We start from the raw sequence: 11,286 nt of genomic DNA on the forward strand, positions 1-11,286 counted from the left end.
GATAGTTAAAGTATTATCACTATTGGTAATTTTTCACAAAATGTCAAGGTATTACATAGTTGACTTGGTTAATCATCAATATCATCGCATAAATACTATTATATGAGTTTCACAAATTTACAAATTTGAGTGAACTTTCTATGGCACAATGGGTTGAAAAGATGATCGACTCTCCATTACAATCAAAAGCATCTACATATCAAAATGAACACACTCGATGACTTTCAAACTAATCAGATTGTTTACACACCATGTCAGACACTGTTGATGCTTGTCCCATCTAAAAATATCGCAAGCCCGACAAATATGAGGGCTTGTGTTCTGTTCTAAACATCATTAACAGGCAGCCTTTCTTCTATCGATTCCCGACAGATGGGGCAGCGATTACATTTCTCACAACAAGAGCTGAAATTCCATTTGACATAAACACAGTCAAATTGACAGAAAAGTCAATAAAAACAGCAAAAGGTCAACAAAGGGGAAGGTGAAAATTACCTGCAGAGAATGTGATGCCTACAAGGAAGAAGAACCATATCAATGGGTTCATCAAAGCACACTCTACAAAGAATCTTTTCCTGAAAGATTAAGGAATCAAGAATTTAATAAATTCTGCGAGAAAAGACAGCAAACTCACTCTCTTCCAACCACTATAATAAATGTAATAAATGAATCAACTTCTCCACAAGTTACCTAATTCCACACAAGAAGCANCGAACTTATCACACACACACAAAAGCACATTTGGTTTCTGACCAGAGAGGGTGCTTGAAGTTAGCTAAACGTGAAATATTCTTGAGATTATTAACAGAGTTTGTATCTAAACAAATTGATTTTGATTTTAATTTAAAAAAGGTTCTCAAATATAGCAAGCTATGTTCGCAAGAAAACATTTAAAAGTTTCCATCCCAGAAATAACAGCTTCTCTTTCTGTCATACGTTTCATGGCAAAGAACTAGACAACCAGGCTAATTGTTAAGTCGGAAAAAGTTACATTTAGAAGTTTTTCATGTTCCTGCCGGCTCAATTTCGTAACTTCCGTCTGTTGATTCAATGCGGCTTGTAATCTCCATATCTGTAATGAGAGAAGAAAATAAAGAAAACACTTGACAGACTAATATTTCCAGGTAATTCACTTGACCAAGACCAAGTCTCATGGTGCTCTCATTCTAAGGCTTTCTTTAAATATTCTATATAAGACATTTGCTTGAATTGGAATGCTTTCATAGTTTCAGTTTAATTAGTTTGTGTCTTCACTCCTGCTTTTGTTTTCAGTTTCTATTTTATTGTATTTTGAATATTAGACTCTTTTCATTATATCAATGAAAGATCTCACTTCCTTTTCAAAAAAAATAATAAATAAATAAATAAAAATAAAAAACCATATTTAAATTGTATGAGAAATTAAACTTTAATGGAGAAAAATTGAAAAAATACAATACATAGATATAAACAAACAAACAAAAACCCCAAAAGAATGTCTCGTTAAAGAAAGGGAATCCAATCAGGTCACAAAATATCTGGCAAATAATAACAAACTAATTTTGCGACCAATCACCAAGGGAAATATTCAGTCCTGGCCCAGAATCCCCCGAGTCACTTCCCACTCTTAAAATTTATGTTGTTCCTTTCCCTCATAAGCCCAAAAGCAGGCACCAATGGCTTCAAAGTACTTCTACGCTAATAATCTAGTGGAAGATTCTTAATGGTGATCCAACTCCAAAGCAATGAATAATCTGCTCCAAGTTTCCATTGTCGAATTTAATCAGAGCTTTATCAGCAAAGTGAGGGTTAATAACTTTGGTTTTGAACCAAGTTCCAACACTGATACGAACCATATTACCACCCATAGATTGCTAAAAGAGAGGACTAATAATAACTTTGGTTTTTTGAACCAATATTCCAACCATTGAAATCACCCATAGATTCCTGATCTGCTCCTTTTGACGCGTCAAAGAATATTGTTGCAATAGATTTTCTGTGTCCATTTTCTTAGAGAAGCTACTGAGCTTTCCCAAAAATGACTGCCAGCCCTATTTTGGAGTTCCCAGGCCAAACAATGCATCACATTATCCAGGCAGATAAACAACGAAATTTTGAAATCTTTGTTGCACCAAAGACATCACAACCATTGGTGTCTAAATGATCAAAGGAGAGAAATCTCTAAGAATCCAAACAAAATCTTTATTATCAATGAAAAAATCTAATAAAGGGGGGACTAATTAGGATAACTAAAAAGAAACTAAAAACTAATTTGGTAACTAAAATGTTATTATTTGAAGATTAACCAAGATTTATTTGAATTAACCAAATTATCACAATCCTATTACATCAACCATTTTTCAAGGAAAAGAAAATGATGACTTGAATACTGAAGGAGCTCAAAAATAGAACGCTCAAACCACTTCAAATGTGACCAGAATGTAGGAAGAACTTGCTTAGTGACCACATCTTTCATAAAGAAAGTCTCAAATTCAAACAAATACAAAAGAACTATTAACTTTAAACTTTAAGCTTTCATTTCAACGTATTTTTCAGTTTCAAAGTATTGTTTTCAATGTTTTAGGTTACAAATTTAGCTAGTGGCCATTATGGTATTGATTGGCATGAGAGTTACAACCCCTCAATTGACCATAGGTTGCTCTAGGGCTTAGTTTGAAGGCTATAAATGACTATCCATGGTGTTCCTTTAGAATTCAGATTTGGAGATTAAAACGAAGTTGCATATCTTGCTTCTTAAGCCATGAGCTTGTTCCAATGAACGTAAAGTACATACCCTTCTTATATAGAAGAAAGGCTCAATACATAAAATGAAATAATCATAAAATAAAATCATAAATGATTTTACAACTAATTAACGTATTTATAACCAACAGATTGATCAATGATCAGCAAGGTAAAATTCCTTCCATCTTTTCCTTCAGCTGACACAATCTGAATTTGGGATTTAAGTGAGTAGTATTAATAAGGGTTCAAATTCGATGATGGGTTCTTATATTTACTCGCACTAGGGTTTCTTATCATTTGGTACTAGAGGTGCTCTGGTTCTTATCAAGACATGCTCTAGTAAGAAGATGGTTGAGAAAAATTGATGAGATAGTTGTTAAGGGTGCATCAACGTGATTGGTGTTTGGTGTTTATTCACCAAAATGAGATATATAGTTAAAGCCCTATTCAATAAGCGATACAATGAAGAGAATACACCAAGAGGAGTTGCTGGATAAGAGCAACCACTTGATGTGGTAGAAGGCAGATAGATGAATGACTATTCTAATGGAAATTCTCAATAAGCTTTTGTTTGATGGGAGGATTATTGGAGACACATACATAGGAGGGAAGATCTTGGGAATTGGATACGCAAGTCATGCCAATCTCTATTGCTATTTTAAAAATAAACAGATAATTATGTCATTTGGAAAGTTATTCCATAAATAGTCATCTTAGATTGCATCAGAATAATTCTCTTTTTATATTTTGGCCATGTCTTTTCATTAGAAAAAAAAAACAAACAAAAAACAAAGATTGCATCAGAATAATTCTCTTTTTATATTTTGGCCATGTCTTCATTAAAAAAAAAAAAAAAACAAACAAACAAAAAACAAAAAACAAAGATAACGCTATTGCTTATTTTTGCCTTCTTGTTCCTCGAGTGCATGCTTAGGAACATTCAAGTGGACTTTAACCAAAATATTCAGGGCATGGGACGTTCAAATCTTAAGGAAGAAATAAATTCGCTTATCTCTAAGAGTAAACATTCAACTTGGGAAATGTTCTCTTTACCTCATCAACGAGATTGGATTTGGTCATTTTCTTTACAGACTCTGGTGTGAAAGTATCATACCTGTGTAGTAATAGTAAAGAGGATAAGAAACAGAAAGTAATGAAGAATGTATTTCTTTGTATCAAGGACAATGAAAAATAACTAGACATATATACAAGTTCTTCAAATAAAGCACAAGTTCCACAATATTACAAGAAATATTGTTGTAATTTATAGTTAGGCGTAGTTTTATAATTGTGGAAATAGGAAATTATCATCTTTTTAGTTTGTGTTATTTAAAGATTTTTCTAAGTTAGATTGTTTCCTTCTATTGTTAGGTTAGTTCTTTTTTCCTTATAGTATTAGGTTTCTTTCCCTTGTATATATATATGCAACTTGTTTGGTCAAAGGAATAATATAAGAAATCAGGAAATTTCAAATATATAATTTATAAATTACGAGGAAAACTTGATATATAATTTATGATTTGTAAATACAATGATGAGATGTTGGTTGCACTCATTAAAACCATTGAGTTGTTTGAGTGGTTCTCTGGCCAGGAAAAATCTGCTTTGGCTGGTGTTAATGTGGATGAAGATTAGTTGCTGTCAACTTCCTCTCAGCTGCATTATAAGATCGAAGCTTTACTTTCTACGTATCTTGGGATTCCACTTGGTGATTATTCAACGGAAGTTTCTTTTTAACAGCCAATAATCGATAAGATTCAGAAAGAAATTGGATAGGTGGAAAGGATTTAATTTGTCTGACTTAGTTTGTGTAGAGTTGAGATACACATCTAGATGTGTATAAGAGACAGGACTCGAAGAGGCAACGGCTGAACGAGAAGACCTTGGTACTAAAGCAAAGTTATCAAATTTGGTTCTAAATATGTTAATCAGGTGTAATCATTAGTGATTTTATTTTATCCTTATTCTTATTCTTTCCTTTAGTGTATCAAAGTCTCTCTTATACAAGCAGGCTATGTATCTTACTATTGAACCATTGAAATACAAAGATATTTTTATTCTCCTTAAATTAAGAAAACTTAATAACATGAAGACCATTATGGCTTCACTACATTGGTCCTAGCAGGGGCGAAGCCTCCTCCGATGGATTAGAGAGAGAAACCATGAGCATAATGCAATGGAGCACCAGATACACTAGTCACAGGGAAAAGAAATAATTAAGAAAAAAAACAATAGCATCATATACTGAAGTATACATGGCCTCAGATAAAACCTAGAATCAGAGTGTAAGTTAAGTAAGGCCGAAAACAAACCCAGAAGTCCCAGCTGAATAAAGTCTAGCTTGCTCCTCTTGACTACCTTCATCGATTGACCACCAACCTAGCAACCTGTAAACAATGAGGAAATTGATTCAAAAGAAAGGATAATATCTATAATCCTGTAAATTCTACATTCAATTCCAGTTGCATAACTGGGAATCAACTAACCAAAAACACAAAAAATCTAGAATTTACCTCGATCCATGGTGCATGAACCCTAAAAGTTCACGAGCCTTTGACCTTAGGTCAAGATATCTTACAGAAGTAGGAGCACCAACTAGTAATATTACAATTTTTTCCATTGACCTATACGCCGCAAACACGAAACCCAGTCCTTGCAGTAAGAAAAGAGGAGAGAACAGAACCAGACAAGGAATATATGAAGCACTCCTTGGGGTTCCCTGAAATTGAAAATTATTTAATGAGAAACCAAGAAACTCGAGAAATTTTCATTTAATACTGATCGTTTCAAAAATTTACCTCTAAGTGCATAAAAAGCAGGATTTGGAAAATGATAAAAGGAACCTTCATGATGTGTCCACCGATGTCCTGCAGGTTACAAACTCTGACTTGAGGTTGAACCCCATCAGAGGAAACCACCACACCTCTATCCCAGTCAAGGTATCTAATAGTCAGCGAAGAGGAACTTGATTCTGTAACGAGAGAGTGCCTATGAATCATAGGATTATACCACTTCGTGGAAACAAGAAATCCAAAGCACTCAGCTATACTGCAGATTTTTAAGGAGAAACTGTTTTAGATAACAAGTACTCAAGAACAATTATACGACGAAGAAAAATTACGAAAAAATTATAAGGTTGTTCCTTAAAGTTTTGTTTTTAGTCCTCGTTTCTAATAGGTTTTTTCTTTTTCCCCCCCTTTTTTGTAATGAGAAAAAAGAAGTAAAAAAACAAATTGAAAAGGAAATGAACCTTTATAGTGAAAAAAAGAAAGAGGCGCTCAAAACACAAAAAACCAAAAAAACCAAGAAAAATAACAAGTCATACCAAGCAAATTAAGCTGGAAATTAAAAGTGTTCCAACTCAAACATCTTCAAGAGAATACGCGGCAAAATGTTTGGAAAACAAAGAACACCATGAAGAAGCACACTCTCACCAAACCAAACCATCCACGAGAGAATCGTAATGTGAAAAATCCTTTGATTCCTTTCAAACCAAATCTTCGAGAGACTAGCTTTAACCACGTTAGACCATGATAGCTTAGGTTGAACTATCAAAAGACAGACCAGATCTTAAACAACATTCTCTTTTAATGAACTGCAAAAGACTTAGCTGGGGCATAGCCCGCTTTCTTCGCTCCGCGAATGAGAGAGAAACTCAGAGGAAAAAACACGTTCTCTCTTTGCTAGGTCCGAAAGTGGAGAACGCATAGCATTCTCTGGGCACATAGGATTAAACGTAAAGCTACGCTTTCTTGGCGGAGTTTTAGGCGGCAAGAGACTTTAGGGGGCAGATGAAACACGGAGAGTAGAGAGATGTTTGGGGCACTAAGTTGGTTACTATAGTCAGGGGCTATTATAATTAGTGGGTTATAATAGCTAGTGTTTGGGGTGCGACTATTTTAGTCTGGATTATAATAGTTTGTGTTTGAGGTGTAAACTATATTTGGTTGGGTCGGGAATAGTAAACATTGTAGCAAAGAACAAAAGAAATGATGAGCGAAAAATAGTAAATACTCTTGGCTTTGAAATAGTATTCATTGTACTTAATTGTAGGTTATAAATAGTTATATACACCACTATTCTATTTGGTGCCCTAAACATGGAGTGAGCTATAATAACTGTTAGATGATATATAATAAAGTTTACTTTTCCCCACTAACTTAAGCTTTTGGGTCAATTGATGATTTAAGATGGTACCAGAGCAGGTTGGTTCAGGATGTCCTATGAGCAACCTCCTGCAACATTGTTTCCTCCCCAATTAATATTATTTCCACTTGTTTGGCTCTTCTTCATATTTCAAGCCCAAAAGTGAGGGGGAGTGAGAGATGATATATAATTAAATTAACCTTCACCCACTAGCTTAAGCTTTTAGGTCAATTGGTGATTTAAGAATAACCCACTCCATCAACTTCTAGTTGGTGCCCCCAATGGCTCCTAATTGATGCCAACAGCATTTTGAGAAGGAACATTCAAGAAATATATGCTATAAATCGTCACTGCTAGCCAAACATAGAGGACAAATAGACAAAGTGTTGGCTAAAGTACTACCAAAAGTACAGTTTGATAAGCTAGCAAGGAAGATATTTAAACTAGCTTAAGGGGCAGTGTGTTGGTTGTAAATATGTTAATTAGCTGTAAAATAATCAAGAATTCAAGGTCTTTCAAAAGACAACTATACATGTGTACTATGACAACCAGATTGTCATCTCTATAACCCATCATTTGGTTCTACCCGATAGCACAAAGCATATCAAAGTTCACAAACACTTAGGGAAAACTGAGTTGTGCATTCCTTATGCCCCTAGTATAGAGCAAATTGCCAATATGTTGACTAAATGGTGTACCGAGAATAAATGTAGGGAAGTTAGAATAAAAGTTAGTTAGTGAACAGTTAGTTACTTGTTAGTTAGTTGTTATTCAGCCTTGTAATCAATTTTCCTATAAATAGAACACCTCTCCCCTCATTTAAGAGAGAATTGATGTTGATTCAAAATTAGAGTTTTGGTTTACACCAAAAGTTGTATTGGTGTAAGAATAAAATTAGGGGAGTTAGAATAAAAGTTAGTTAGTGAACAGTTAGCTGTTTTGGTTTACACCACTAAAGGACTACCAAAAGTACAATTCAATAAATGATTGACAAGCTGACAATGAAAGATATATTTAAATCAGCTTGAAGGTCGGTATTGATAGTAAATATGCTACATTAATAATTTTATTCTTATTCTAATTGTTTTCTTTTATGCATTGATGTCTTTCTACTATGTATTGTATCTTACGATTGTATTATTATATATTAAAATACAAAATATCTTTATTCCATATAAATTGAGAAACCGATTACATCATTCTTAAATAACACAAATTAGCATGGCATGTGAGTGCGAAACAAGTTAATATCTCAGTCTTATAAGAAAGGACAAAGTTCAAGGATCTATTAAAAATGTCTTTTTCTAATTCAACATAGGGTGGGGGATTTGAATCTCAAACCTTTTGATCGAGGATATACATTTTATGTAAACTACACACTTCAACATCCACTAAAATTTTCTTTTCAAAGTATGAGAACTAAATAAACATAACCATGAAAGTTTGGAAATGAACTTGCAATTTAACCAAAAAAAAATTTAGTGGACATATCAAGCAAACTCAAAGCCAACGTACCAGAAATTTATAAATAAATCCCACCAGCCCAGAGTGGCTACACTGCCTGTCATAAAAAAGGAGAGCACTTTTATATCAGTATGTGAACGTTTAATGAGTCTCCCTAAAGTTTACACTCTTTTCCCCCCCGGGGGGGCGCAATTGAAGGTCTCCCTACTGCTTGTTCCCAAAGATCCCGTGTCTTACATGCATATCAAAAATATGTTCCTGTTAACAGAACAAATATTACAAGCCACGACCCATTTAATAATGGTTTACTGAGTCTCCTTGATGTATATACTTTTTTCAAGTTTCTCTGCTGTTTGATCCCAAAGTTCCGGTTGTATGTATGGATATCAACTATCAATGGTATATTCTTGTTCACAGAAAGGATACTATGGGCTACAACCCATTTTGAAATTAAGCTAATTTATTTTACAGATAGAATGCACTTTTGATTTTTGAGATTTAAACTTAGTCTCTATTTAGTCCCTAGGTTTTCAGGGATAAGACTCTCGGTGCTTGAGATTTGAATATAGTTTCTACTTGGTCCTTGAGGTTGAGAAGGGACATGTTTGGTCCCAAATGTTTAAATTAATTTCAAATTGGCACCTGAGGTTTGATATTGGTTTCTAGTGGGGAGTATTAAAAAAAAGAAAAAGAAAAAGAAAAAGAAAAGATCCAAGTCATTTGAAATATATACATTAGCAAAGGCCGAGTCTAGTCAGCCTGTCATGTCATCACTCTACTATAATAACTAATGGTCAACTCTACTTAGAGAGTATTCAAAAACCAATTTCAAGATCTAAGGTCTGATTAAAAATCAAACTCAAATTTTGGGACCAAACAAGTCACTTGTAAAACCTCAGGACCAAATAGAAATTAACTTCAATTATGTACCAAATAGAAACTGAGTTCAAATCCAATAAATCAAGAGTGTATTTACCCTGATTTCATTTTATTTTTCATTTTACTCGTATAATTAGTTCCTATATCATAGCTAATTTTAAACATTAAAAAAAGCAGCTTTAAAAAGAATTGTAAATTTGACAAGTATTTTCAGTGAGCTTATGTAAGGTATCTCCTTCATCAGTATTATTGAATGGAAAATTGCCCTAAGGCAGCACAGACTCCTTTTCACACTATGAGAACACCAAAAGTTCAAAACTCAGATAAAGAAAATAGATTGTTCCTTCCTACTCATATACTCCCACACTCTTGCTAATGGTCTTCCAAAGGGCAATTAAGACTCCCTAGGGTAAGCTAAACCTCTTAAAAAAAATTGGTTTCCTTGTCTGACTGAATGGGAGCACAATCTTCAACAATGTCAGATACCTAAAACACATCTTCATCTCGTTTCACTTTAATTAATCTTGCAATATCCAAAGAGTTTGAAAAACCTTTGAAAAGTAACTCATCTGGAAGGACATTTGGAGGGTAAGGAAACAAACCTCTGATTGATAATGAAAAGAATCTAATGTTCAACTTAGAATGAAACATAAAGGAAAAATAATAAAAGCTTGAACTAGAAGAATAAAAGCAACGGATTAAAAAAAATATTTAACTATTCAAAGAAGATAAAACCACTACAAATCAAAACAAATATTTTGCCCCAAAAACTAGAGAACAGCTTGGAAAGAGAACACCAAGCGGATGCATTAGTCTTGCAACTTCATAACCAACGAGCCCCATGGGTGATTTTTCATGAAAGACACTTGGGTTCCTTTCGAACCAAATTCCAGCAAGCAAATCTTTGACCACAAAAGCCAAAGTAAAGCAGAATGAGGCTTCATCATAGGACCTCCCAATATTTGAATGACATTCTCTCTGTTAAAAATATTTTTTCTAGAAAGTACACTTTTGGTTCTTAAGATTTGACCTAGACTGCATTTCGGAATAATATCTTTTTAGATTCCTATCTGTCATAACACTTTTAGTCCTTGCTACAAATCGTGTAATGTTGGCTAGATAGTTGTTTATTAATTTTGAGGTTGACAAGCCATAGATGTATTAAATTGTGTTCGTCATAATATATACACTTTTTAGGGCCTATTTGATATCGTTCCCGTTTCTTGTTTCCTGTTTCTGTTTCTCATTTTTTAAGAAACGGATTTGTTTGATAACCGCCTCGTTTCTTGTTTCTAAAATTTGAGAAAAGTTTCTAAAAATGAGGCCAAATTTGAGAAACTACAAAAAGTTGTTTATCTCTGTTCCATTTCTGTTTTATATAATACTTTCTTTTATTTATCAAAATGCAACCTTAGTCTATTGGTAGTTATGCATGCCCATATTATCCTTCCACCTCTTGGTTGTGTGTTCAACTCCCAAGATGAGCACTTTTATTTTGTTTTTCTTTTCTTTTATATTTTATTTATTTTCTTTATTAATTTTGTTATTTACAAAAAAAAAATAATAAAAATAAAATAAAATAAATCTGCTATATCTATATTTTATTTTAATTTTAAGTTTCAAATTCTCCAATATCTAGATTTATATATATTATTTTAATTTTCAATATGTATATTAATTTTTTTTTTATATTTCAAATTTCAACTTTCAAGATCGGCACTTTTATTTATCTTTTGTTTTTATATTTATTTCCATCTTTTATATTTTATTTATGTTTTTCATTATTTTTGCGATTTACAAAAATAATTCTGCTATGTTTATATGTTATTTTAATTTTGAATTTTAAAATTCTTCGATATTTAGATTTATATATTATTTTAATTTTCAATATGTATATTAATTTTTTTATATATCATAATTCAGCTCTCAATGGGCACTTTTAATTATTTTTTATTTTTATATCTATTTCCATCTTTTATATTTTATTTATTTTCTTTATTAATTTTTCTATTTACAAAAAAAAAAAAATCTGCTATATTTATATTCTATTTCAATTTTGAATTTAAAAATCTC

At 32.8% G+C, this 11,286-nt stretch overlaps 1 protein-coding gene across 4 annotated transcripts in view; it reads right to left on the reverse strand.

Annotated features, from left to right (window-relative positions):
- LOC120082978 (transmembrane protein 185-like) overlaps window positions 1–11,286 on the reverse strand; it is a 25,188-nt gene continuing 13,902 nt past the window's right edge. For 2 of the 4 annotated variants that reach the window (XM_039038437.1, XM_039038436.1), the window contains exons 7-14: window positions 8,386–8,431; window positions 5,523–5,772; window positions 5,238–5,443; window positions 5,037–5,111; window positions 3,778–3,838; window positions 992–1,072; window positions 496–575; window positions 1–405 (exon numbers count right to left, since the gene is read on the reverse strand). In XM_039038437.1, the coding sequence (XP_038894365.1) occupies window positions 327–405; window positions 496–575; window positions 992–1,072; window positions 3,778–3,838; window positions 5,037–5,111; window positions 5,238–5,443; window positions 5,523–5,772; window positions 8,386–8,431 (878 nt within the window). In that variant the 3' untranslated portion in view covers window positions 1–326. Of the gene's footprint in view, window positions 406–495; window positions 576–991; window positions 1,073–3,777; window positions 3,839–4,835; window positions 4,918–5,036; window positions 5,112–5,237; window positions 5,444–5,522; window positions 5,773–8,385; window positions 8,432–11,286 lie in introns of those variants that run through there. The other 2 variants (XM_039038438.1, XR_005483346.1) reach the window with 2 other exon arrangements.

The sequence above is a fragment of the Benincasa hispida genome, chromosome 8 (assembly GCF_009727055.1).
Source record: "Benincasa hispida cultivar B227 chromosome 8, ASM972705v1, whole genome shotgun sequence".
Lineage (NCBI taxonomy): Eukaryota > Viridiplantae > Streptophyta > Magnoliopsida > Cucurbitales > Cucurbitaceae > Benincasa > Benincasa hispida.